Source organism: Camelus ferus, chromosome 1 (genome assembly GCF_009834535.1).
Source record: "Camelus ferus isolate YT-003-E chromosome 1, BCGSAC_Cfer_1.0, whole genome shotgun sequence".
Classification (NCBI taxonomy): Eukaryota; Metazoa; Chordata; class Mammalia; order Artiodactyla; family Camelidae; genus Camelus; species Camelus ferus.
The window spans coordinates 119,704,733-119,731,050 of NC_045696.1; the positions used below are offsets into that span (position 1 = coordinate 119,704,733).

The 26,318-nt window shown below is 44.4% G+C and overlaps 1 protein-coding gene across 10 annotated transcripts in view; it reads left to right on the plus strand.

Moving 5' to 3' along the window:
• The window catches only part of ANKRD28 (ankyrin repeat domain 28), a 155,162-nt gene extending 129,415 nt beyond the window's left edge, over positions 1–25,747 (plus strand). For 8 of the 10 annotated variants that reach the window (XM_032489094.1, XM_032489106.1, XM_032489100.1 and 5 more), the window contains 15 exons: positions 436–576; positions 6,764–6,875; positions 7,812–7,838; positions 8,201–8,275; positions 11,026–11,227; positions 13,014–13,101; positions 13,308–13,425; positions 13,951–14,170; positions 17,898–17,985; positions 18,079–18,162; positions 18,739–18,884; positions 19,491–19,573; positions 20,009–20,091; positions 21,027–21,118; positions 23,789–24,075. In XM_032489094.1, coding sequence (XP_032344985.1) covers positions 436–576; positions 6,764–6,875; positions 7,812–7,838; positions 8,201–8,275; positions 11,026–11,227; positions 13,014–13,101; positions 13,308–13,425; positions 13,951–14,170; positions 17,898–17,985; positions 18,079–18,162; positions 18,739–18,884; positions 19,491–19,573; positions 20,009–20,091; positions 21,027–21,118; positions 23,789–24,075 — 1,846 coding nt within the window. Of the gene's footprint in view, positions 1–435; positions 577–6,763; positions 6,876–7,811; positions 7,839–8,200; positions 8,276–11,025; positions 11,228–13,013; positions 13,102–13,307; positions 13,426–13,950; positions 14,171–17,897; positions 17,986–18,078; positions 18,163–18,738; positions 18,885–19,490; positions 19,574–20,008; positions 20,092–21,026; positions 21,119–22,431; positions 22,605–22,918; positions 23,013–23,788 lie in introns of all 10 variants that reach the window. The other 2 variants (XR_004323315.1, XM_032489075.1) reach the window with 2 other exon arrangements.
• Positions 25,748–26,318: the final 571 nt, after the last annotated feature.

A 26,318-nucleotide genomic window follows, 5' to 3' on the forward strand; every position in this document is an offset into this window, starting at 1 on the left:
CTAATGCTGCTTTTTCTTTCCCTTTGTTCCTCTCCTGAGACCAGACAGAAGCTGCTGCCTCTGTATATGACACATTTTTATCAGTATAGGTAGGGGAAGCTTTGTTAAAAGACAGTGTTCAGGTTTCGGAGCAGAACATGAAGGGTGTCTATCATTCACTCAGACGACTGAAATTGTTACCGCCTGGGCCCCAGGAAGGAATTAATTGTGTTTCTGTCTTATTTTGTGTTCTTAGAGGCTCCCTGCCATCTTCGTTTCCCCTCCTAGCTTTCTGTCCAGCCCTTGAAAGTCTCAGTACGAGGCAGAAGGCAATCCCAGGCTTGCTGTGAATGCAGTATTTGTTGACTGGGTAGATCAGCTCTGCTCTTGTTTCCTAGTCTACGTCCCTGACTTTTTTTTTTTTTTTTTTTTTTTGTATTAACTTGGGCATGAAAGGTCTCCGCTGCACTATGCTGCTGCCAACTGCAATTACCAGTGCCTGTTTGCTCTTGTGGGGTCGGGAGCAAGCGTGAATGACCTTGATGAAAGAGGATGCACGCCCCTGCACTACGCGGCCACGTCAGACACAGACGGCAAGTGAGTGTCCCGTGAGGAGGGTGGGGGAGTATCATTTCTGGAGACCAGCGGCTTCCAAATGGATGCAATTTTCATAGCAATTTTATGTTTCTTTTTTGTATTGTCTTTCCCTGAGTCTCTACTGTGGAAAGTAAGTTGGTTTCATAAACTCTCCTAAACATGGTTATCACTACCTATTTCTACTCAGCAGCCTGCCTTAGGAACTCATCAGGTAGAAGACAGATTGTGGTCCCTTCTCGTCCTCCCGGGAAAAGCACATCTCTGTCACCTCCGTGCTTTCACCCTCCGACTTGTCAGAGGCGGCAGTCCTGAGAGTATCACAGGGGAAGGGAGAGCGATACAGGGATGGGGCCGTCAGAAGATTGGGCAGAGGCGGGATACCAGTGTCCTTCAGAGACGGAGAGTTCGTATTTCCAAGGGATGCTAGTAAATTGGTATCCAAATAAGGGGTAATTGAACTGGCAGAATCCAGCACATAGTTGGTACGCAGTATGGCTGAAATAAGCAAATTAGGTAATAGAGTAAGTAAATGTTGGCCAAGAATGAATAAAAACAAAAGAGTGAGAAATTTTTAAATTCTCTCATAATTAATATTTTACCCGGAGTTGATCAGACCCATTGATGGTACTTTACTGTGCATTGCCCTCTCGGAAGAAAACGATCTCCGTGGAGACAGAGCAGAGAGCTTCAGCGTCTGGGCCAGTGAGGAGCACAAGGGCCCGCAGGAAAAGCAGATGATGGTTTCTGGGGAATGATAGTAGAAAACAGAACTCAAGGAGGCTGCATTTAGCCTAGAACTATTTCTTTGGTTTTTAATTTTACTTTTTTACCCTCAAAATAAAAAGCATAATTTGATGGTACTGTTCACCAATATTAATTTATTATAAGTTCTATAACTCATTTCAAATCCATTTCTGTAAGTAACACTGTTATGTTGGATTTATGACTGAAATCCTCATCTTGAGATTGCTGATAAAATGTACTGTCAGCCCTTGGAATCTGCTGGTTTCGTATCTGCAGATTTGGAGGGCCGGCTGTGTTACTGCAGGGCTCTGTCCTTGTACTGCACTGTTTTTTATAAGGGACTCGGAGGTCTGCAGTCTTTGGTACCCGTGGGCTCTCAAATATCCCCCTTGCATACTGAGGGATGACTGTTTTCTGTTTAGAGAAATGTATCACTTTATACAATTTCATATACACCAGAATACTTAGATATAGATAGATTTTGGGAGAAGTTAAATTATTTGAAGTATGTTTTTGGATAGTAGAGGTTTAAAGAAAATCTGTAATAAAGACTTTGTGAATTGGAAAACATTTTGTAAACTTGGGTAAGTAGATTGTCCTCTGATTTATAAATTTCATAATTTTAGGATTTGATTTATAGGTTTTCTTAAAATAGGCTATACCTAAAATGACTACTACCAACAGATAGTCCGTTACCACTTTTCCGAGACATTTGGGTGTTGCTCAGCAAGGTCTCCATAAACCCCACCGAGGTCATATGCACACACATGCACAAAGAAATCTCCCCGTGTCCTCCTGCCTTAGATAATTACATGAAACCTGAATTCTTAACGCTAAACAAAAGAATATCAATGTGCAACCCATAATGTTTGAGTCTGCAGTTTTATTTTAAGCCAGTCTACTTTTTCTTTAGAAGTATACATAGTACGAAAGTGAATTAAATTATTCGTTTTCTTATGTAATATAAACTGTTTTGAGCAGTAGACTAGAGATACTTTTTTAAATACTTATTAGTTCTCAGTATCTGCACAGGCAACCTGGTGTACAAGGAAGAACATGGCTTTGAGATCCAAAAGACCCAGTTTAAATCTCGGGGTCCTCACATTATACGCCTTTGAGCCTGAGCAGGTAATTGTTAAGCAAAAGCTTCTTTATCTGTAAAATTAGAATGAAACCTACTTTTTAGACTGGCGGGAGGTGGTGGACTGAGATCATGGGTATAAAAGAATCTAGCACTATTTCTTGGAACCTCTTTCTTATCTTTAAAGTGTCAGAATCCCAGAGGTCTTGTCTAATGCCATCACTTATTGACTCAATGATTGGTTCCCTAGGAAACTTCTGGAAGCTGGAAGCCACCATAACCATTGTAGGATACCAAAGGCATCCTTTCAGTACGTGATTGAGGACTAAATAGTAGAATTAAAGAGTCGGTTTATTTTTGTAAACTCCAAGGGTTTAATTCCCAGGTATAGCTTGGATAATAAGAGAATCTGGAATAATTAAGTCATACTTCTGCCAAAGCAAGACTGAAATATTTTCTAAAAGAAGAAACAGATTCCCCATAGCTTCAAAGGGCTGTTACCCAGTGATGTGTGTTGGTTTGTTTTTTATTTATTTGTGGTGGTTTTGTTTTTTGGGTTATTTTTTTAATGACTGATAATGTCCTGTCAGCATCCCCAGGGAAAGTTGCATTCTTTTTGGAGTGTTTGACATTCTGCCATTGGTTTCCTGCTGTTCATAAGTAATTACAGCTCTCCTCTGCCTTGTGTCCCTCTGTCCTTATTTTTGGTAAATATAGGAAAAATACATGAAATCTTTCCTGACTCATTCTGCTCATCCTGCTAGTCTCCCATCATCCTGGTGCCTCGTTCTCTGTAGACAGTCATGACTCAGCAGTCAAGTATATGGTTGCTAACCCAAGAGAAATGTATCAAATGTATGAAATAAATTTCCTTTTTGCCTTTTGAAGAGAAGAGGGCTGGCTTTGAGCACGACAGAGACTCTGCCCCATTTCTGTGTGGTGTGTAGCAGAAGGGAAGGCTGGGGTGGGTTTTCCTGGTTCTGTATGAGGAAGAAGTCCTCCTGGTGGTGCCTTCTCTTCTGCAATAATCACCATTAACGTGTGTATTTCGACACGTGTGTAACTCACCCTGTGTCCCTCCCAGTGTAATCGGAGGCACAGGCCTGGTTTGTGTCTGTCTGCAGCCTTCTCCGTGTTCACATAGTCGTATATAAATGTGTCCATGAATGTAGAGATGTGTTCCACTGAGATGCACTTTTATGGAGATGGTTGGCATTCTTCACAAAAAATGCATTATTTTGACTTCCAGTAGCATTGTTATTTTCCTGTTTTTAACTTCATATAACTGGAATCATACAGTTTTTTGTTTAGAACTTTTATAGTCCTTAGATTTATTCCTAAGTACTGGATATTTTTGGCAGTAAGCCAGAATAAATGTCTTAATTTCATTGTGAAATCGCAAAATACATTTGATGTTCATATACGACTTTTTGTTAAGCATCCTTGTTAAACCCGTCTTGTGTATGTGTGTAAGACACCTTTGGGTTTGATAGCAGCTCTGCCACTTGTGGTGGGACCTTGGGCAGGTCACTTAACCTCTGTGCACACTTCCATTTATGAACTGGGAATAGCAGTCTGACTTCACTCCCGTGGCTGAATGAGGTACAGGATATCTGAATTGTTTAGAACAACACTTGGCATGTTGTAAGCAGAGTTAGGAGGGCCTCCGGTGACCATGGTCCTTCCCCAGGGCACTGACCGGTCATGGGACACATGGGTTTGAGTCGGTCTGCACTTGCACCAGAGAAGGTGGTCACAGTTCCTGGGTGGTAGGGGAAGAGGAGAGGTTTAAGTAGTGTGAAAGTCACCCTGATTTAAATTATGGGTCTAATTGGTTTGGGGATACTTAATTTGTTTAACAAATGAAGAAAACCAAATATTTAACAGTAAGTATGGTTTATCACTCAGATATTTAGCAATACATACTCCTCTAGATTTTTGCCTATGTAGTTTGTTTTAGGGGGAGGAGAGAGATTATAGAGAGATTATCTTTGTTTCTTAATTTTCCGAGATTTATAAAAATGAGCATTTGTGAACTGACAATGAAAAGGAAAAAAAAAAACTGGATTGACTCTGCCCCCTCCACCGTATTTGCATATTAAAACTGAAGTCCAGATTTTCAAGATGAAGCAATTTTGTGATTCAGTATTTTACGTGCACCCCTCTCACTCCCTAACCGCTGGGCTGGAGCATCTGGTCGCATGGAAAGACCACTAGATGAACAGAAGGCCTGAGGTCCTGTCCTTGCTTTACCGTATTCCAGCCAGAAGATTGTGAGCAAGTCATTTAATTTCCTGAACCTCAGTGATTTTTTTTTTCATTTGTTAAAGATAATGCTCACAAAGTCGTTAGGAGAATTCATATTGCTTAGCAAGATCCAAAAGGGGTGCCTGTAGAAGTAATTCTGTAATGTAAATCAGCTCTCAGTCTTTGCCTTGTTACAGGAGACCAGTCATCTAGTAATGTGAATGTGAACGGTTAAATTATTTTAGACCGTCTGATGCTGTGTCCTTGTGGCTGGTCACTGCACATAGCGCTTTGCGGCTTGCTCTCCCCACTTCAGAAAGTAAACATGAACTTACCTAGCTTGTTTTGCTTTCCTTAAATAAATCGTTTTTTCAGTACTCATGTATCAGCAAGTTATCTTAAAATAGTTTGTTCCACTGATAGAATCTGTCTTGCATTCCAGCCTCAGTAAGGAGAGCTGTTTCTGTTTTATCGTTCACATCAAGGGAAGTTGTTTAAGATAAAAAGATAAGCCCTTGGCTGAACTGTTTGTGGCTGTGAGGCAGAGAGCCTGTCCTCCCAGCCAAGCCCAAGGGAACATTGACCTTGGAGCCGGGCACCTAGGACGCTGTATACAAACAGGCTCCATACACTGCTGCACACTTCTGAAGTGCCCTTTGAGCTAGTCTGGGGACACTGGAAACACCAGTCTTGTTCCTTTAGAGTCACATTTGAGTGGTGGTGTTTTATCATGGTGGCACCCAGTTCATCATGTTTGCCTATGTCTTCTTCTAGGAGGTTTGTAGTATCTTGTCTTACATTTAAGTCTTTAAGCCATTTTGAGTTTTATTTTTGTGTGTGGTGTGAGGGAGTGGTTTAACGTCACTGATTTCCATGCGGCTGCCCAGCTTTCTCAACACCACTTGCTGGAGAGACTGTCTTTTCTCCATTGTATATCTTGCCTCCTTTGTTGAAGACAGTTTATCATGTTTAACTAATGATTTTAGCTTTGTATAAATATCAAAATCCTGCTCAAAAGGGTGAACATTTGCTACCACTGAGGATATCATAATAAATGTGGATTCTATAAGTAATTCCTAGGAGATCTAAAGGATCTTAAACCAGGTCAGCATTAAAGAAATAAGGGTTGGCACTGAAGAGTGGTCCTCATATATGTGATGGAATTACTAAGAGATCATCAGTGCTCTGAGTTCTTCCACTTGTTTTTATGTAACTTGCGTATGCGTCTGGAAACTCGACAAGGAGCATTTGATTATGGATTCCCCCGCCCCTCCCCCACCCAGTAGTAGAGTTTGTGTTCAGTTAGATGTATTGCAGCATTAGAGAATTATCACTGAATAATCGTGGACTTGGAATGTGAACATGATGGCTTTCAGATTATTTAGTTGAATTCCTACCCCCGTCTATCAGATGAATAAACAGAAACCATTTCACCATAAACATGGAAGGATTTGCCTAAGATCACTGGTATCAGACTAACTCTAGAGATAAATCTTTTAATTTCTAATTCAATACTTTTTTTTGCTACAGTAACAATGAAGTTTGTCAAAATTATAACAAATTGTGAACCTTGTTGACCTTTTACAATGTGGAAGCGTGTCTCCCACGGAAGGCTCTGTCTTGTTCCCTGCACACCTCTGCGCACTGTCCACACACTCTGTCCTCTGCTTCACAAGCATTGCATCTGACCTTGGCTTCCTGAGATTTCTGCCTCCTTCCTTGAGCTTCCTAATGAGATCCCATACTTCCTATGTGTTCTAGGTGGATTGGATGCTCCCCCAACCAGGAGGGCAATCCTGTCAAACATTGTCTCAGTGCAGTAGGTGGTGTCAGAGAGTGACCCGGCCCACAACAGCCTTCGGGTGGGCTGAGCTGCTCATGGACCTGGAGGGGTCCACTTGAAATAAAGAAGATTCTCTCCTGCGCATTTCCCCTGTTTGTTTATGATAACTTACTGTCAGTGTTATTTAAATGGCAAACTTACGTAGTATGGCTATATTTATGATTTTTTACATTACTCACGTGTAAGAAAATGACCAGTCTTTAGTTTGTCTCTGTTGTCATCATTGGTTAAAATGCAGGATTTAGAATTCTAAGTATGTGTTGCTGTAATAGGTGCCTGGAATACTTACTAAGAAACGACGCAAATCCAGGGATCCGGGACAAGCAGGGGTACAATGCAGTCCACTACTCAGCCGCGTACGGCCACCGCCTGTGTCTTCAGCTGGTGAGGCTGTCGGGTTCCTACGGGGGGTGGCGGGGGGTGCCAGGAGGGGGTTCTGTGCTGACTGTAGGAAAGTGAGAACAAGTGAAGCAGGAAACAGATGCCATTGCTTTTCAACTTGTTTAGAATCCCCGTACCTCCTAAATTCGTATGTGCCTCATTAAGTTTTCTCTCATTCCCTTTTTCACAAGGAGAGGAGAGAGGAGAAGGTGAGCTCCCTGGGGAGCACTGCTGGGTCCTTCCCTTAGAGGCCCTGTGCCCACGCAACATCACCTCCCTGGCCGCTTTATGTTCTCCAGAAGGGTCTGAAGAGCTGTAACTTTGCCGTGTGGGAGACATAAACATCCCTGTGAGGGGAAGGGTCCCCCTGTGTATTTGGAGCCCTGAAAGGCCACATCTTTTAGCAGTCTCTCCTGACAAGGGAGACCCGTCTTCTGCCAAGGAACTTTTTATTTCAGTTGTGGTCTCATTCTTGAAAATACACCATTCACCCCACTTTGCCAAACCAAAGGAAAGTAAAAGACATGTTCAGTCAGTCTCAAGTGTGTAGCAGATACTTCAAGTTGGAGATTTCTTCATTTTGACTTAATTATATTAACATTGTGTCCCTTCAAGGGGAAATAAAACTCAAGGAGAGTGGGTATAAAAGCTAGAAAAAGGAGGTTGACATAGTCAATATAGCATTTAGAATCCTGCTACAGAAATAAGGTTAGATTATTGTGATATCTTGAGACTAAAATCTTAGGCCCACGTATATAGATTTGTGGTCTATTATATTGTATGATTGTTTATTTGAAAGACTTAATTTTTGGAGGCAAAGGAGGCAGAAGTTGAGAAGAGTTTAACAAGGCTCTGTAACTAGAGACATGCAGTTAACATTTCTCCCTTTACTGTGCACGAACACTTCCTCATCTAAATTTTTTTTTAATTTTATTTCAGATTGCAAGTGAAACTCCTCTAGACGTAGTAAGTATTAGTCAGTGTGCCCCCACAGTTCAGGGTATTGTCATTACTTACTTGCTCTCCCTGGAGCTGAAGCCTTCTTTACACATGCCTGGGGACAAGGTAGTGACGGGGAGGGAGGTTCTGACCTGGTGGTCGCGAAATCGCGTCCCCCGCAGACTGAGTTTATAGCCCTCCCTCAGAGCTCTCCATCTGTGATCTTAGCTTGCTGAGTTTAGTTTTCATAATACAAGTGGTCTGGGATTTGCAAATTCATATTCAGGTATCAATTTATACCCTAAAATGAACTTGAACTTGGGGGAGGGGGCCAGGGAATTAACTGCTCTGGTGTCTAAAAGTACCATTTCTGACATTTTCTCTCTCAGTTAATGGAAACCTCTGGCACAGACATGCTGAATGACTCAGACAATAGAGCAACAATAAGCCCTTTGCACTTGGCCGTGAGTACTGCCTTCACAGCCAGCGTGATGGCTGCTTCCTGAAAATGTCTCCTGCCTATTTGTGGTGACTCACCCTAATGCCCAGAACTTTGGGTCCTTATAATGATGATCATAGAATTAAAACTGTAAGACCTTTCTTAATTCAGAGAATTCTTCCATGTACTTTTGTTTTATTTTTAAAAAAAAAGGTCTTTGAGCTTCCCCTACAGCCTACTCTCAGGAGAGACCGTGCCTGTGCTGTGAATTTTAAAATGACCTGCCCGAGCAGAGTGGCTTCTGACGTCTTAAGCAGATGATAAAAGAACTATAATTTCTGTGGTATTTCTACAACTTTGCTTACTTTGTGACTTTGCGGTGCTGACGATGTGTGTGCGTGCTGGTTCTTCATTGCTTGTGGGATAGGATTTAGCTTCATAATCTCCAGTGACCCTTCGAGCTTAAGATGCCTCTGGACCCCTCCCCTTAATGCCCAACGTGAGAGGAGACGGTTTGAAGAGGGTGTGACAGCTCTCTGAGTCAAATGTGGGAAGGAGTTAACCTCAGGAAGTTTCACGCAGAGCCCGGTCCAATTCTTCCTGTGCTGAAAGAAGAATTTATTTTTGAAACAAAGCATGTTGTAAGGGGGCGGGGGCACTCTGAGAATCAGGAGAATTTGTGAGCCCTCTGATTTGAAGTCTAGCAAGATGCCTGTAAGGGTCTGTACTGCAGTCACCATGGATCATTGCGAGTTCAGGACCCACTGCAGTTCTGCTCACGTGCCCTGCGATCTTCATCTTAATGTGCTCCTGGCATCCTTTCTAACACTGCCCCGTGGGCATGGAATTTTCTGCTTTGTCTTGCTGCCCCTTCCTCCCCAGCCACACTTCCTGCCGTGCCCTAAGTAACTGAGGAGGCGTGATGAAGGTTCCCGCTCCCTTGCCCTGTAGGTTGTTGGAAGTGCTGTCTCCTCTCCAGACTCACATGAGGGCGCGGAGTGGGAAGCCGCGGGTCACTGGGAGAGGCCGGGAGGGCTCTGAGCAGATGACGCGGCGCTTCCTCTGCTTCGTCTTCTCTGTCACCTCACAACCAGGAGCGCTGTGGCTTCTCCACCGTTTACTCGGGCCAGACTGTGCACTTGGCCGCGTTTTGGTTACATTAACTCAAACCTTTAGCTTTGTGAACTAGTTGTTTGCTCCCTGGCTGCTATGAACAGTGCTGCTGTGGACACGGGCATGCTCAGTAGTGTTGTTAAGCTGAAGGAAACCGTTTCGTGATTCCATTGCTGGGCTCAGTGAACTATCGGCACGCCACCACGTGGGCACTTTGAATCGATCCCTAGGGGTTTTCGGAAATTACTTGAAGTGACTTTTTCCTCCCAAACTCTCCCAGCCCGACTGGCTGGAGGCCTGAGGACACTGGCCAAGGTTCCTGCCCTCTCACAGCCCTCCTCTCCGCCTGTCACAGCTGTCCCCCAGAGGGGAGGTCCCAGGGACAGATCATCCTGGCTCTAGTCATCTTGTTCCCCCTCTTTGTTGTTATGCTGTCTTCTGTGTGACTCTCACAGGTCATGTTCAGACGCACAGCGTTGTTGACCTGATCTGAGGAACTGGGTTAGAGGTGTCCCTGGTCGCCCAGCCTTGCAGGGAGGCAGAGCAGTCTGCGCTCAGTAGGCCCCGGAGCAGCTCCGCCCCTACCGGACTCCTGCTGGCTTCCCCCAGGGGGCGCTATACAGGCCCTGATACCATGTGGGGCCCTCTTTCTAGCTGAGTGTCTTTTTTTCAGATGAGAAGCCGGTGACATTTAGGTCAAATATGGTTGATTTTTATGTTTTTCGATTCCTGGTGACAAGTTCACCTGCGATAACTTACAGTTTGCCTGTAGGTGCTGAGTGGCAGGTCTGAGTGTATCAGAAAACCACTGTGAAAGTCCCTTGGCCAAGGGAGTGGCCAGAGTGAGCTAGGGAAGCCGTTCCTTTCCCACCATAGCTGGGTCTTGCTGTTCCTTATGTCCCACGCAGCACCCAGTCCAGTGAGAACAGGTGTTCAGTTGACGTGCTGGCTTCTGAGATGAATTATCTGGAAAGCCCCTTTATCAGGCTGTAAAAAAGTGTGTGTCAGTTGGGTTTCAGGCAAACCTTCAAATCTTCCTGCTCTTGTTGCACAACGCGGACAGTGCCTGGCACACGGCAGTTATTCACACAGGGCTCAATCTAAATATTTGTATGTGAAAAGAAATGTTTATTTTAAGATATGGCATGTTATGGGATGGGGTGGTCATTTTAATTTGAGAAATTAGAAGACTTGGGTACTGGCTTAACTTCAGTTGCCAGCTGTCTCTGTGATTTGAGCAGAGTAAAATTTGTGTGTACACACACACACACACACACACACACATGGAGCTGAGTGGGAAATGAACTGTGATTAAGAACATGGACTTTGGAATCTTAGAATGAAGGCTTTAATTGAATCCATGTCGCACATCCATTGACTGTCTGCCATGAACCAGACACTGTGTACTCACAAAAAGACCTCCTGTCATCGGAACTGTTACTACTTGCAGAATACTCATTCCCTAATGCCGTAGCCTACTGTTGGATTATTAGAAAAACTTACAGTTAACTTTCTTAATTACCAGTATAGAAGTTGTAGATTATCTCAGATACAGTGACATGAAGACAAGCTTGCTTACTGCTCCCTTTATGTTTTCTAGGGTATCAGGGGAAGTCAGTCTGATCGTGTATGTTTTTCATTTATGTTTGTATTTGGCCCCAGGCCTATCACGGTCACCACCAAGCCCTGGAAGTGTTGGTGCAGTCTCTGTTAGATCTGGACGTGAGAAACAGCAGTGGAAGAACGCCCTTGGACCTCGCAGCTTTTAAGGGCCACGTGGAATGCGTGGATGTCCTCATCAACCAGGGAGCCTCGATCTTAGTGAAAGACTACATTCTGAAGCGAACACCTATCCATGCGGCCGGTATGTCAGATGCTGTGCGTGATTCTGTTTACCACTTTCCACCTCATTCTTTCCTCTTTCAGTTTCTGGTATATTATACTCCTGATGATTGTTTTAGCAACTTTGACTTTAAAAATTCTATTCACTCTATTCTTGGAAAAGTCACCAGACTATAATCACCTTAAAAAACTATTATCTACCTTAGAAATTGGACGTATATAATAGTCTAACTTCTGGAGTACTTTATAAACAACAAAAAAAATGCAGAACTTTTTACTTCTTTTTGGGGGAAATTATTTTGGGTTGATACGTGGTTTCATCTAACAGTTGTGCTCAGTGCACACTTGAGCAGACAGGCGTGTGGTGCGCCTGCCTCCTGTGAGAACCGCTCCATGACACGGCCATGTCAAAGTGCAGAGTCTAACCATGCTGTCGCGGTGACAGTACCCACCGAGGTGTCCCCCGCTCTCCATGGGGGTTACTGCGTGGCAGTGCTCACTTTGAGTCATGACTCCAAGACTGGTATACCTGAGAAATGCTGCTCAGGCATCTGTGTCATCCCCAGTGGGCCATCTCCGAATGACTAGATTCGTTTCACTTAGTCTGTTTGTACAGAGCGATCCTTGAGGACTCATTTGACCTCACGTCTAGTCATCAGGAAAACGTGCCGTTTAGAGGGCTGGGAAACTAGCACCCGCTGTGGCCCCGGGGCAGCCTTGCAGAAGCTGTCTGGCGTTCAGGCAGGCTTCAGAGGCAAAAATTTTGATAACAGATTAAAAGTCCTAATAAATGTATGTATATAAACTGCTATAATGCTAAAAATAAGAAGTCAAAGTGCCATCATTTTCTGTTACCTTATTCTGAAAAAGCGTAAAGTTATACATCATTCCGCAGCTTGAAATACTACACTATAAGCACATTACTTGCAGAGCTGACTTAAAGCTTTCGTGGATTGTTTGCCCTCTTCATGGATGAATATTGGAACCAAGACGTTCATGAGCCCCTCAGAACTGGCTGACCAATGCCGTGTACTTGATAAGTCCTGTCCACTGAAAGAGTTTCAGGGTTCCGTTAGCACCATCTGTTCAGTGAGCGTGAGCCTGGTGTCTGTGGACGCCTTCCACGTTGGGAGGTCTGCCCAGGTGACACTTACCCCCAAGTCATGAAAAGGACACTGAGTTTTTTTGGAGGTGAACCTGTCTTTTCCCACAGGGTTATGCCTGATGTTCGGGTACTGAGCTCAGACGATACACTCACAAGTAGCTGCCGTGTGCCCAGGGTCAGTGAATCCATAAAAAAAGAATGGGCCAAACAGAACATCCTTGAAGCATCCCCAAGGATCACGTCTGAAATCGGGAAAAGAGGACTCATTGTCAGGGATAAAAATATTTCCCAGAAGCTCTCCAGACTTCTTAACGTCTCAGTGGGCAGAACTTGAAATCGGTCACTGCAAAGAGGACTGGACTTGATGTCATTGACTTGGTCTCCTCATGATTTCATCCCTGGCTGGAGGCAGGCCACCCCCCGACCACACTGCTGCCACCGGAGAACTAAGCTGAATGAGTGTCTATAGGCAGGGCAGGTGTGAGTGCTGGCTGAGGTCCTGATCTGCCGTGAGGAACTCATGTCTGTTCAGTTTTATCATCAAAGGCAATAGAAATCTTTGTGTCTATAGATACTTTTCTTTGTTGCCTGTAAAATTCAGTGAATATGCCAAAATTGTATCTAGAAAATGTGATTTAAGATGGATATTTTCTATTTTTTTCATTATATATAATTGCTGAAATTTTAAAATATCACTTTACAGCAACAAATGGTCATTCGGAATGCTTACGGCTACTGATAGGAAATGCAGAACCACAGAATGCAGTAGACATTCAAGATGGGAACGGACAGTAAGTGTTAATACTTGTTAGGTTATTTGGGGATGTGTGTTCATCTTCATACCTTGGCCCCTCTTTGAAGTAAGTCTGTCGCCCTGTGAGTGAGTAACATCAAACAACGCCCTTCAGGCACGCTTTAAAGTCGCACCACCAAGAGGACATGCTGGGTTCTCGTGGGCGGTCTGGGTGGTGACACTGAATGTGCCCCTGTTACTCAGGACCCCGCTGATGCTGTCTGTTCTCAACGGGCACACGGACTGCGTCTACTCACTGCTGAACAAAGGAGCCAGCGTGGATGCCAAAGACAAATGGGGAAGGACGGCCCTGCACAGAGGGGTGAGCGGACACATCCCCACTCCTTTCGGAGTTGTTGTACCTCCGTTCACCTAAAACTGAAGTAGGCTGTCTTTACAGTTTCCTTCATTAAATTTGTACCAAATAATCTTTACTGTTTATTTCAGTTTCTTTAAACAACCACAAAGCACAACTTAATCCAGAGAATAGTCACGTTGGAACAAAATCTTTAAAACTCTAAAACCTTGAGTAGAATTAATGTCGGTATTACTTTTTTCCATTATCACAACTATGTTCTTACCCATTTCTGTCTTAACTCTTTGACCTTCGAAATAATATTTTCATTGAATTCAAAGTTCCTCTATTCCTGTTGTTCGTATGACTTTTGTTTTGACAGAGTCAAAATAAGCAAGTTCCAGGACAAATACTGGGTTACTCAGGAAATGATAAATGCCTTAGTTGGTGGGAGGATGGGGCATGCAGACTTTAGAATTCCTGATCAGCTATAATTGGCATGTGGTGCCCGACATAGTGCATTCAACTCCCTGCAAACAATCTTTCTCTCAGGCAGTCACCGGCCACGAGGAGTGCGTGGACGCGTTACTTCAGCATGGTGCTAAGTGCTTGTTCCGAGACAGCAGGGGCCGGACACCCATACACTTGTCAGCCGCCTGCGGGCACATCGGAGTGCTTGGGGCCCTGCTGCAGGCGGCGGCCAGCTCGGAGTCGAGCCCAGCCCTGGCTGACAGTCACGGCTACACGGCGCTGCACTGGGCCTGCTACAACGGTTAAGTATAAGCGTTCAAGCTCCAGTAGGTGCCTGGGACGTGCCAAGGAGAGACAGCGGGCTGGGTCACAGCGGTGTTCGCGGGAAAGTCTCATTTATAAGGTAGACGTGCCGTTTAAGAGCGCAGGAAAGTCTGGGGACAATCCCCCCATTAAGGGCCACTCCCGTCCCTTGTGCTGAAGCAGGAGACTAGTCACAGGTGTGTGAGATAAGCGATCACTAAGGTTAAATGTTTTTTAGACCTTTGCTTCGATACATATTTTGCATTTTTAAGATACTTGCTTTAAAAAAACAAGTATAGTGGCTGTTCTGACGTTCAGCTGACTGCCTTCCCTGAGAGGAGAATTCTGTCTTCGCTGGGAACCGTTTTGACAGATAATTGTTGAGTTAGGGTAAAGGAGGCGAAATTGGAATCTTGCAAAATTACAGTTTAATTAAACGTTTTCATTAGCATTTCTAGCTACAGTGTTTCGATGTTCACGTTAACCCTTTTGTTGGGATAGAGAGTTCTTTTCTTTTGTTCTGAGCACATTTTGTTCTCTCCTTGAGGATTGTCCTGTGGTTACTTGTTCAACTGAGTACCAAGGGTTCCGTAGAAAACTTGAACAGTTAAATATATTGCTAATTCAAAAGCTTAGTTCTGTCAGTTTTATTTTTACTATCTCAGGTCCTTAGCCAGAACAGTTTTGAAAACTGCAAAACCGTTGCATTTCCACTCTTTTTTTCATTTTCCAGCTCAGTTAAGTAGGTATTTAATGAACATAGCAAAATAGTCAAAGAGTAGTCCTAAGTCAAAGATACTACATTTTGCCACTGAAATCCGGTTTGTCTTTATAATGTAACTTGACATCTTACAAGTGTAAGGAAAACCAAAAACATCTTAATATAGTAGGAAAACATCCACAGATGTGAACTTTATTTAAGACGTCAGTGAGATAAAACTGTTTTGAAGCAGACTTTCCTTGGTTCTTTTCAGTGTTAAATGTAACAGTGAGAATTAACCATTGGAAAAATCAGACAGTAAGGTATTTTGTCAGGTGGAGCATTTAGTTGTGGAACTGCTGCTGGAGCCCTCCTTTGGAGAGCTGCTGCCTGTCACAGCGTCCCATCAGGGCTCTGCGGAGAGCTCTTCTCCCGCGATGAGTGCCTGCTCTGTCACTGCCGAACTTAGACTCTCTGAGCACGCTGTATACAAGAGACAGAATTTTGCACAAACTGCGTGCTTTGTTGCCATTTAAAGATCATAACAGGTGCGTGTAATTTCTAGGCTGTAACAAAGCTGTGACGGTCCTGAGCTGAGCTGGACTGAACTAGCTGTGTGCTGACTGGGCACAGTAAGGGACTTTACAGGCCATCTAAGATTAACGCCGAGTTTATAAGCCAAAAGCCCGTTATATAAGTTGGCATTCTAAGGGTCAAATATATAAATGGTTTTACTTTGACTAGTGGTCACTCTGCAGCCGGAGTGAGAACAGGAAGTGCTCCGACAGAGCAGAGAACAGCCTTCCTCTCAACACGGAGCGATGGCTGTCTTAGAACGGAACTGGCTGTCCACACTAACGTGAGAGTTCAGAGTTTCAGTTTCTGGAGTCATGCAAGCACAGAATTTAAGAATGCTTACATTATCTCATATGTTCCTGTTAAGATTCTCATCAGTTTTTATGAAGCTATAGTCATCTTCAGAATATCCCTCTAAAGCGTGAAGAGACCAGTAGTTTTGTCCTTTTAAAACTGAGACGCAAGGTGGAGAGTTTTTCAGTCTGATGTGCCGAGTGATGGCTGGAGGGGGGTCCTGGCCCCAGGACTGTGGGTTACAGTGATTATATTGACTGTATTGGAATTAGAACTGAGAAATGTAAGGGTATTTATTGATTTATTTTAAAATAATAAATACATTAAATGTCAATATAAATAGCATTTTTATGAAAAGTAACTACTTCCCCTCCCCAGAATTAGCGCTAGAGTAGCAAATTTCTTTGATGGCTTATTTAAGAGGAGGGCAGTGTGCAGTGTCACCTTGCAGTCCCCCAGACCACACCATGAGAACGGTTGCTCCAGGACTAAAGAGGGGACTCGAGTCAGTACTGGACGACTTTCCTCAGTGACTTCTTGGTAATGAGTTCACGTTTGGAGGAAGAATTAAAACAGATTTTTTGGACCTCAGCACTGTCAACATTTTCAAGTCAGAGAATTCCTTGCTGGGAGTGACTGTCGAGTGCATCGCAAGGTGCTCTGCAGCAGCCTGGCTTCCACCCGCTAGACTCTTTCCCCGGCCCCTCACCCCACACTCCCCACCCCAGCTGTGACAGGCAGAAAGCTCTGGACGTGGCCCGATGGCTCGCAAAGGCTAACGTCGCCGCAGCTGAGGACTACTGGGTGGAGGAGCTGATAGATTGTGGAGCAGATCTTAGGTTTCCTAAAACTTACTTCCTTTTCCTGGTAAAACGATAACAGGATGGAGGTTAAGTTGACAGGTTGTTTGAGAACGTTAGCATAATTAAAACAGAAATAGAGCGTCACTTGGTCAGCCAGATACTGAGCCATGGAAATAGAGAGGCTCTGAAAGAATCTGATTCCTCATGCAGATCTCAAATGACTGATGAAATGAAACAAGCAACATTTCATTTGCTATAATTAATACTGCAGTTGAGGTACTTTAACTAAAACCCTGGCTTTGAAAATCAAGTTAAGAAAATGTGAGATCTGGGTTTTCCCCTGTTTTCAAAGTTGCTATTAAAAACTGTGGGTCTGATATCTACTCATAATCAATATACTTGTCCTTTAACCCAGAAATACCATTTCTAGGAAATTGCTCCTAGGAATACAAAAATAAACACTTATTTTAAGTATTGGAGTGTTTCATTTACAACACTGTTAATAATATGACAAAGAAAAACAAATCAGCAGTCACCTCAAAATCCGAGAGAATAGATATTATGTCCTTTAGGATACACTCTGATACTGTGAACGTCTTCCAAACCTACAATAAGATTTCTACATATGCTTTTATGGAAGGATATACACAGTTTACGAAGTAAAAAACAAGTTGCAGAAGAGCATTTGTGCAGATTTTAAAGGGAAGCGTGTGTTTGTGTGCATGCAGTTGTGCGTGCCTGAGAACTTTCTGGAACTCTGAGGTAATACTGGTTTACCGTCTGGAGAGTGGAACTGGGACATGGGGTGGGGACAGGGACAGGTACTTTTTTCCTCTAAACACTTCTACAGAATTCGAGATTTTACCATAGCTTGTTACTATAATCAGAAAATATTTAAATTTTGGAGTTAATTATGCTACATAAATATACTATTTTGGAAGTTATACTATGCTGTATAAATAGGGCATTTTAAAAACTAATGACCTTTCTGCCAATTTCTGATTTGTAGTTTCTTTCTTGAATAAAACACACATTTAAGAAAACAAAACAAAAATAAAACTAATGACTAAATTTCTCTAACCGGTCACCATGGAAAAAGAATAAGGAGACTATTTTTGCCCACAAAGTAAATATTTGCCATGTCAGTAATACACTGCTGTAATGCACTTCAGGTCTCGAGGTTGCAGTTCGGGTTCCAGAGTGCCTAAACCTGGTGTTTGATGGGTTCCATGAATGGATTCTTTTTAACCCACGTAAAGCTTTCCCTTACTTGCGTAGGGACATGTGGGTGTGTATGGGCACTCCGGGACTTTTTTTTTACTTTAATGTCTGACTCTCGCTCGCTCACTCAGGTCACGAGACGTGTGTAGAGCTCCTCTTAGAGCAGGAAGTTTTCCAGAAGATGGAAGGAAATGCTTTCAGCCCGCTGCACTGCGCTGTGTAAGCCAAGGCGGGCCGAGCAGGGGTGGGTGCGCGCTGCAGACATGCCAGTGCCCAAAGTGACAGCCTGTCCTGTCACCTTCGCCTTCGCAGGATCAACGACAGCGAAGGCGCTGCTGAGATGCTCATCGACTCGCTGGGCGCCGGCATCGTGAACGCCCCGGACGCCAAGGGGAGGTGGGTACTGCCGGGGGACACCCCGCCCTGCCCGCACCTCCTGGATTAGGAGGAGATTTAAAGAGGACCCATTACTGATTAAAAGTTGATTTTTATGTTTGCAAGTGTAAATTGTCACCAAATCTTAACTACGTTCTCCTTACGAAAGACTTTTCTATATGATTTTCAGCCAGTCTTTTCAAAACCTGTTAAGTACAAAGATTTCCCTTTTTTAAAAAAAGGGGTATGTTTGTTACCCTAAGCTTATTTTTAATACCAAGTTAACAGTTTGCTAAAGAGGAATAAGGCGGGGGAGCGGCCAGCAGTTGTAGATAGTAGTGTGGTTGGTCAGGATTTACTTCTTTCAAAATTCCCTTTAATGATGTGATTTAGGGGATTTTATTTATATTACTTTAATTAAGAGCCTTTTATACTATGAGAAATAAAAAGTTTTTTGTGGCAGGAATCAGATTTGTAGGCAGGCAATGCTATTTAGCCTCGGACATAAGCCCTGGAGAATTGCTTGTCATAAATTAAGAGAATTGTCTAGAGTAACGAGTGAGAGATCTAGCCCGGCCTCCCCGCCTCTGTGCGCAGAACCCCGCTGCACGCGGCCGCCTTCACAGACCACGTGGAGTGCCTGCAGCTGCTGCTCAGCCACAATGCTCAGGTCAACGCCGTGGACTCCTCGGGGAAGACCCCGCTCATGATGGCTGCGGAGAACGGGCAGACGAACACAGTCGGTAAAGAAACGGGCCACGGCCCTCGTTCTGAGTGTGCGTGTTGCTGACGTGTGGTTCAGATCCCAAGCCACCTGACTCTGGTTCTCTGACTGTTCCGTGAGTTTTCTCACCACTCCTGAGGTTTCACGCCCCCCACCTCCGCTGATAGCCGCATGCGCATTTGCGCTTCCTGGTGGGAGGCCTCCTTAGCGGGGCCGAGGACAGTGCCTGAGACCCCAGCTCTGGAGTCGGACTGACTGTGAATCTTAGACCTGCCAACTCAGTGACTTTATGCCTCAGGGTTTTCATTTACAAAGTGAGCAGAATAACAGAAACCACTTTGTAGGGTGGTTGTGAGGGGTCAGTAAGTCACTGTAAACGCAGAACACTTCCAGCCGTGTGTGGAACTGGGCAGGCACCCGCAGAATGAATGCTAGCTGCTGTTTATGCCTGTTACTCACACAACAATACGACAGTGCAGTATGCACCTTTGTATTACTATGTATTTTCTTGCGCTTAAGTTTTTGCTAGAGGGATATTCTTTCTGTCTTCATTTCTCTACAGTGAGTTGTTAGTAATGAGATACATGTTCATAAATAAAAGAGTTGACAGAGTTTTTCCTCCCAGAGATGCTGGTGAGCAGTGCTAGTGCAGACCTGACTCTGCAAGACAGCAGTAAAAACACCGCGCTCCATCTGGCTTGCGGCAAGGTACGTGCGCACTTCAGGGGTGTTTTCACTGTTAATATCAACAGCGGCATTTAAAGGTTTTCCACTTGACTGAAATGAGCAGAGATAGGGACCAAACTTCTCTAATAACCATTGGCATCAGATTTGTTGGGGAAAAAACACTGACGTGTTAAGCACCGTGATACATGGACGTTTCCCATCAGCCAAGTAAGCTGTGGAGCACAAGCCTAAATGTAATTACTGCCTTTCTCTCACCTCTCCGATCTTAAATGTCCTCATCCTCGACCCCATCACACCAACACATGTTTGGACAGATATGTAAGGCATTTGCCAAAGAATTCATGGTGTATGTATGGTGCTGTATATATTATATGGACTAGGGTTGGGGTGTATTGAGGGTATAAATGTATCTTTAATGGTGCCTAAGTTTTTAAGAGTTATTTGCCATAATTTTAGGGTCATGAAACTAGTGCCTTGTTAATACTGGAAAAGATAACAGACAGAAACCTCATCAATGCAACCAATGCAGCTTTGCAAACGTGAGTACCTGCAGGGTGAACCTTGTGACCCGAAATTAAGATGTTTAATGGGGTTTGTTCCTAACATGGGACCACTGGAGTCAGTCTCTCACGGAAGCAGTTAAAAAATAAAGACCGATTTTTATAATTGACAAAACTCATTGCTAAAATCATCACAATGAAAAGACATTACTGGAAAAAAACAGGTCTTGAGCTGAAACTTTATTGTTGAAAAAGTGTTTTTTCAGTCCACTTTTACAGAAGAAAGTAATACTATTCTGTGTGTTTGAATGGCAGCCAGCTGGAATAATCCATTATTTGACACTAGCAAAAAATGAGAGAAAAAGGTGTATTATGTGTCTGTGAGCCAGCCTCACAGTAATGGCTTAAACCTTGTGTCAGCGTCTCTCACTGTCCTCTCCCAGCTTCCATTTGCTACTTTGAGACTTGGTAAAGAGAAAAATCCCACAATACTGGTCTCATTCAGATATCAGTATTTGGACCTTTTAAGGGTCCAAAAATCAGTCATGGAGCCTCTAAACTGTTTTCAAAGCCTATTGGAGTTTGCACTGTTGCAATGTCCAGTTTTTGTTGTATATTGTTACACGTGTTGCAACCACATTTCCTAAAACAATTAACACGATTTAGTTGGTGAAATCCTTTTAAACCTTGAGTCTTGAGGGGAACTAGCAACAGGGTTTGGTGAAGGTGGGAACTCAGTGCTGGGGCACAGTGCTCGGAGGAGCCGTGCTAACGAGGCCAGGCCCTGCACCCCGCATGGGCTCTGCCGTCTCGTCCCCCTACTCTGCGTCTGCGTTGCCCTTGGGACTCAGTGCCTCCAGTTCGTACCTCTGGGTCTTCACAGCCTAGCAGAAATGCTCTTCAATCCCAGGACGGGTTAGGGGGGCTATGCACGTGGGCAGCATGTATGTACATGCACACATGTCTCCCCCCAGGCCTCTGCATGTTGCTGCCCGGAACGGGCTAACAATGGTGGTTCAAGAACTTTTGGGGAAAGGAGCAAGTGTGCTTGCCGTAGATGAAAACGGTAAGTAGGTTCCATTTCTTTCTTAAACCTCTTACTTCTGTATGTGAAATAAAGTAAATCTGGATGTTTTTTATTGGTCAAAGAGGAGAGCTGAAGTTAATACTGAGAGTACTTACTTTGTGGCAAAGGGAATACGGGCAGGAGAGACAGGGAAGGGCCGTCTAACAGATGAACTTCCGAACCCCGTATGTCTGGTAAATCCGAGGTGGTGGTTATTAACTGTGCTTTAGTGATTCTGCCTTTGTTTTTAGGATTCAGAGACTTTATTCTGTCACCAGCTATTTGTCGAGGCCGTTAAGTGCCAGGTCTTATCTAAAGCTAATCTTCCCACTTCTGCATGGCATCCTGTTCTCCTTTGCCTAGTTGAGACGCACTTCAGCATTTCTTCCCGTCTGTCCTGTAGGAATCGTTCTAGATTATCCCATCAATATAGAAACATTTCTCTATCTTAAAAAAATGTTTGATTAATCCCGCCACTCCTGCCGTGTTTCTCTGTTCCCTGGGCAGCAGGGACTGGAGTCAGTACTCCCCCCGTCCTTAATTCCCCTCCTTCATTCTCTTAAATCCTATCCAGTCAGACCTTTGCCCCCACCACGTACAGAGCTGTTCTCAGCAAGACCACCAGTGATCGCCACTTTGAGACAATTCTTAGTTCTCATTTTATTTGACCTAGACCTCATTTTACTAGAATTTGACCTGATTATTCCTTTTTTAAAAATAGGAATAAGCTTTTAATATGGAATTTAGTATATATGTGACAAAGGGATGTGAAGGTTGCATCTGCCCTAGCTGGGGTCCGGCAGCCCCTAGACGGTCCCTGTGTTGTCCCCGGACCAGCAGGTGCACACCTCTTCAGGGCAGGAGAGGGAGAGCTGGGAGGCGTGTGATGTGATTTCAGTGTCCTTCCTCAGGAGGGTGTTCATTCACAAATGCTGGTACCTTGAATTGATAACTAGCTTGATGGGTAGATTAAGTCACCAGCTTTATTGGAGCTGAAATTTTTTATTTCTTAATTTTTTATTGAGGTGTCATTGGCATACAACATTATAGTGCTTTCAGGTATCTCCCTTTTTTTGAAAAAAATTTTACTTGGCTTTTAGGACTCCACACTTTCTTGGTTTTTCTCCTCATTTCTAGTTCTTCCCAGTTCCTTACGCAGTTTCTCCCTCTCCTCCCCAGCGTCTTCACATTGGAGGGTTCTAGGACTCAGTGTTCGGTTCTTTTCACTTTCCCTGGGGGACCTCACCCAGGCCCTTGGTTCTCAGGGCTGCCCTTGTACTGAGAATCCTAAGTCCGTATCCCTGGATTTATAGATCCAGCTGCCTTGTTGACAGCAGACCTCTTGGCTAATAAACCTGCCTAGATCTGAACCGCTGCCCCTCCCCTCCTCCCTCGGAGCTGCTCAGAACGCCAACCGAGGCCTCCCTGACTCCTCTTCTCCCAGCGTGCAATCCACCAGCCTGCCCTGCTGGTCCTCCTGCACAAAGTATGTTCAGAATACACCCCCTTCCTCTCCTCCCCCCGCTTCTCCCCCCGCACCTCCTCCCCGCTCCCCAGCCCAAGGGCCCCTCCCCTTGCTCCCATGCCCGAGTCCCTTCACAATACGTGAGAAGATCCCACTCCTCCCGTCCCAGCTCCCTCATACCCCTTAGACAGTCTCCCAGGCCCTCCACAGTCAGGCTGCTGCCCTGTGACCCTTCCAGCCTCAGCTCCTGCTGCTCTCCTCGCGTCCTGTCCTCCACCCCAGGGACATCCACGCATGTTGATCATTTAAGATTTGGTATGTTTTTCCTTACAAAGTGCGAATAACAGTAAAAGTCACCTGTGACCGCTGTCCCTGACACACTTTGCAATGTGAGATAATCATCGTGGTCCAGCATTAGCAGGTCATGTAGTAAGTACTGATCCTATTTTATAATCAATTCTAGCTTCAGAATAACGATCCAGTTACACGCTGCTCCTGAAACAGCAGTTGATGGTTCACGAGGCTCTGTGTGTTCTCACGGTCTCTCCCGACCCAGCCTGGGTGCCCAGTGTTCTTACCAGTTTGTTGTACTCATACCGTGTGGTGCCTTAGGACTAACGTCAGTCTTCTGCTAAAGAAAGGAACATAAACAAAGGAGACAGACATTCTGACTCAGGCGCTTTCGGGCTGCTTAGTTTACCTGCTCTCGCCTGTGGACTCTGATCCTGTAAGAGAGTTAGCCGACAGCTGAGCGCCGTGTTTCTCCTGAGCCCCTGCTCAGAGCCCCTCCATGAGCGCAAGCGCCTCTAGGTTTCCCAGCCTGTACGCGCTTATTGCTCCTCTGCAGGTCTGTTAGTAAGACTCTCCCACCATTCAGAGTGAGGGCTCACCCGTCTGGCTTTCCCCCTTACCCTAGCCCTGTCTTCTGTGAGTTCAGAAGGACCTGGGGGCATCATCCATCTCTGGGCCCCCGTCTCCTCTGCTACCGTGTAGTTTGTTAAGTCTTTCCTCCCCCATCCCCAGATTCCTGTGACTTTTCTCTTTTTCTACTTGTTGGAAAGTTCTGAATCGTTCTAATTAAACCAGTGTATTATAAGCCAGGAAATGTAAAGTGTATCTAAAGTTGAAGGTCTTTAGGCTTACTTCCTTCAATTAGTGAAGTGAGTCTCCCTCATTTCACTTTTAAATTTGATCTCTACCTCTAGGCTACACCCCAGCTCTGGCCTGTGCTCCCAACAAGGACGTGGCCGACTGCTTGGCCCTCATTTTGGCCACCATGATGCCTGTCTCATCCAGCAGCCCCTTGTCATCGCTGACATTCAACGCTATTAACCGTTACAGCAACACCTCAAAGACGGTCAGCTTCGAGGCCTTGCCCATCATGAGGAGCGACCCCAGCTCCTACTGCAGTTTCAACAACGTGGGCGGGGAGCAGGAGTACCTGTACACCGACGTGGACGAGCTCAACGACTCTGACTCCGAGACCTACTGAGAGGCTGAGCCAGGGGCCCGGGGTGCTGGCGCTGTGCTTTTTCTGGAAAAAGGCACCTTCTTATGCACGCACAGATTCAACCTGAGAGATCGCGGAGTAAGCGAATGTAAGAAACATGATGACGTTAAGAAGAAGAGTTTTAAAGGCAAGTTTTGCAAAAGGAACTTCTGGAATCTTGAAATCGACTTGACCAAGGACACCCCGCCGTCGAGATGCTCGGTGGGATTGTGCGATTCGGTCTTGCAGTGCCAGGAGTGATCTGGGACACTGCACCCTAGTCTGCTTACACAAGCAACACTATGGTAAAAGAGGAGATCAGGACACTAGATTTAACCTTTACCAGTAAAACGACAATTAAACTTAAGGGCAATAAAAGTTTGGTACAGTAGGCATTACTGCACAGTAAGTTGCCAAAGGACCAAATAACTTGAAGGTTTTTAATAGAACGCCACTTGCGGAAGCAGAGCGGGTGAAATGAGACATTATCTAAACCAAACTTTAATATTTCTGAAAATGAAGCTGAGATTTGGTTTTAAATGTTGATTTTTTTTTGTAAGAAAACATCTGAAAGCCTTCTAATACTGTATTAAACCATGAGAGAAAGCAGATGTATTTTTACATTTTTTTCTTTTACATAAAAATTTTAAAATTCCAACTTTTATAATACTAGAATTGAAAACCAGCTGACTGGGTGCAGTCAGGGTGGAAATATTTGTGACGTAGACACAAGACAGGTTGGGGTCGGGCTCCTGCTGCCCAGTCGTGAGTGGTTTAGGTTTTAAATTGAACTATTTTTGTTTGAAAATGTAAAGGGTTTCCTAGAAGAAAACCTCATGAAATCAAAAAGTAGATTATTTTCACCCTGTTGCAGCTAAGTGGTCCTGGGGAGTGCAGTTTCAGCCTCACTGCTCTGGATGGTACGCCTGTGTCTCTGACATCACCCTGTGCCTCCACAGCGGCTTGGGGGGTTTCTGTTGTCGGTGGTTGGTGAAGAACCAAAAAGAAAACTCCCTTGTTATCCGTAAGGTAACATCATTGGGTGTCTTGGAAGGCACGTCCATATTGGGCACGGTTTACCTGAAGCGTTCGGGTCTTCTTGACACTGGAAGCAGCATGTGTGTGACGGGCTGCGGGTGGGGAGAGAAGCAGCTGTCTGCTGAGCTGGGAGGCCGCCTTTCAGAGAACAAAAAGGGGGAAGGGCTGACGTTCAGGCTTTTAAATACCAGTCTCCGTGAGTCTGCCTTTACTGTACCTGTCACTTTCCCGTGAAATTGATTTCACATATGTGGGAAGGAGTCTTATAGGTCTGGGTGAAGTTCCATGAATTTTCACAAAATGATACCCAATTTCATTTTATTCTTTTTGTATTGTGAAACTGGAAAACTTTATGACATTGTAAATTATCAGCTGGTTTTTCTGAATATAAAGTGTGAAAACACAGAACAGTATTTTGATCTATTTGATAATTTTGTGGGTTTTTGAAGAATTAATGAGCATGTAAATAGAAATAGTGACTGCTTGAATACTGTATTGACTTGCACTCTTTCAGTACATCAAGATCCCTGTATATTTTAGAGTATAATAAAACACAGATGTGAGCTGTATTTAATGAATAATGTATTTGTATCTGTGCATAGTACCTAAAAATCTATAAAATTTCTAGGGCATTGACTACTAGTTTTAAGCATTTTTTTCTAAGATATTTACAGAAATTATAAATGTAATCTTCCATCTTTCCTTTATAATATAAAGGAGTGATAACAGATCCTTCCTCCTCCTCAGTGGCAGGAAGGTGAATTTGCATTTTAAAGACCGTGAATTTGCATTTTAAAGACCGTGGACTGCGTTTTCTATTGTACCTTTTGAAACAAAAAGAAAAAACTCAAGAGGATTCTAAAGTACGTATCTGTGTGCTTTCTCTTTCCTTTTAGGAATTCACTTCTGAATTCCCTGAGGGAATCTCCTAGAATCTCAGAATTGAAAGAGACCTGGGGTTCATCACTAACTCTTAACAGATGCAGGAGTCCCTTCTCCAAGGGTGACCTTGCCACCTTGGACACTTGCAGTGACTACCTCACCGCGCAGCCCGCCCACCGGCTGAGCCGCCCAGTCCGCAAGGCCCTCCGTGCCCGGCGCCGCATCCTCCCTCCCGTACCGGTACCTGCCGCCCGTCCGGGGCCGGCTCTGCCCTCCAGGAGAACGCCCAGGACTCACGCCCTCTGCCACACCTTCTCTTTTACAGG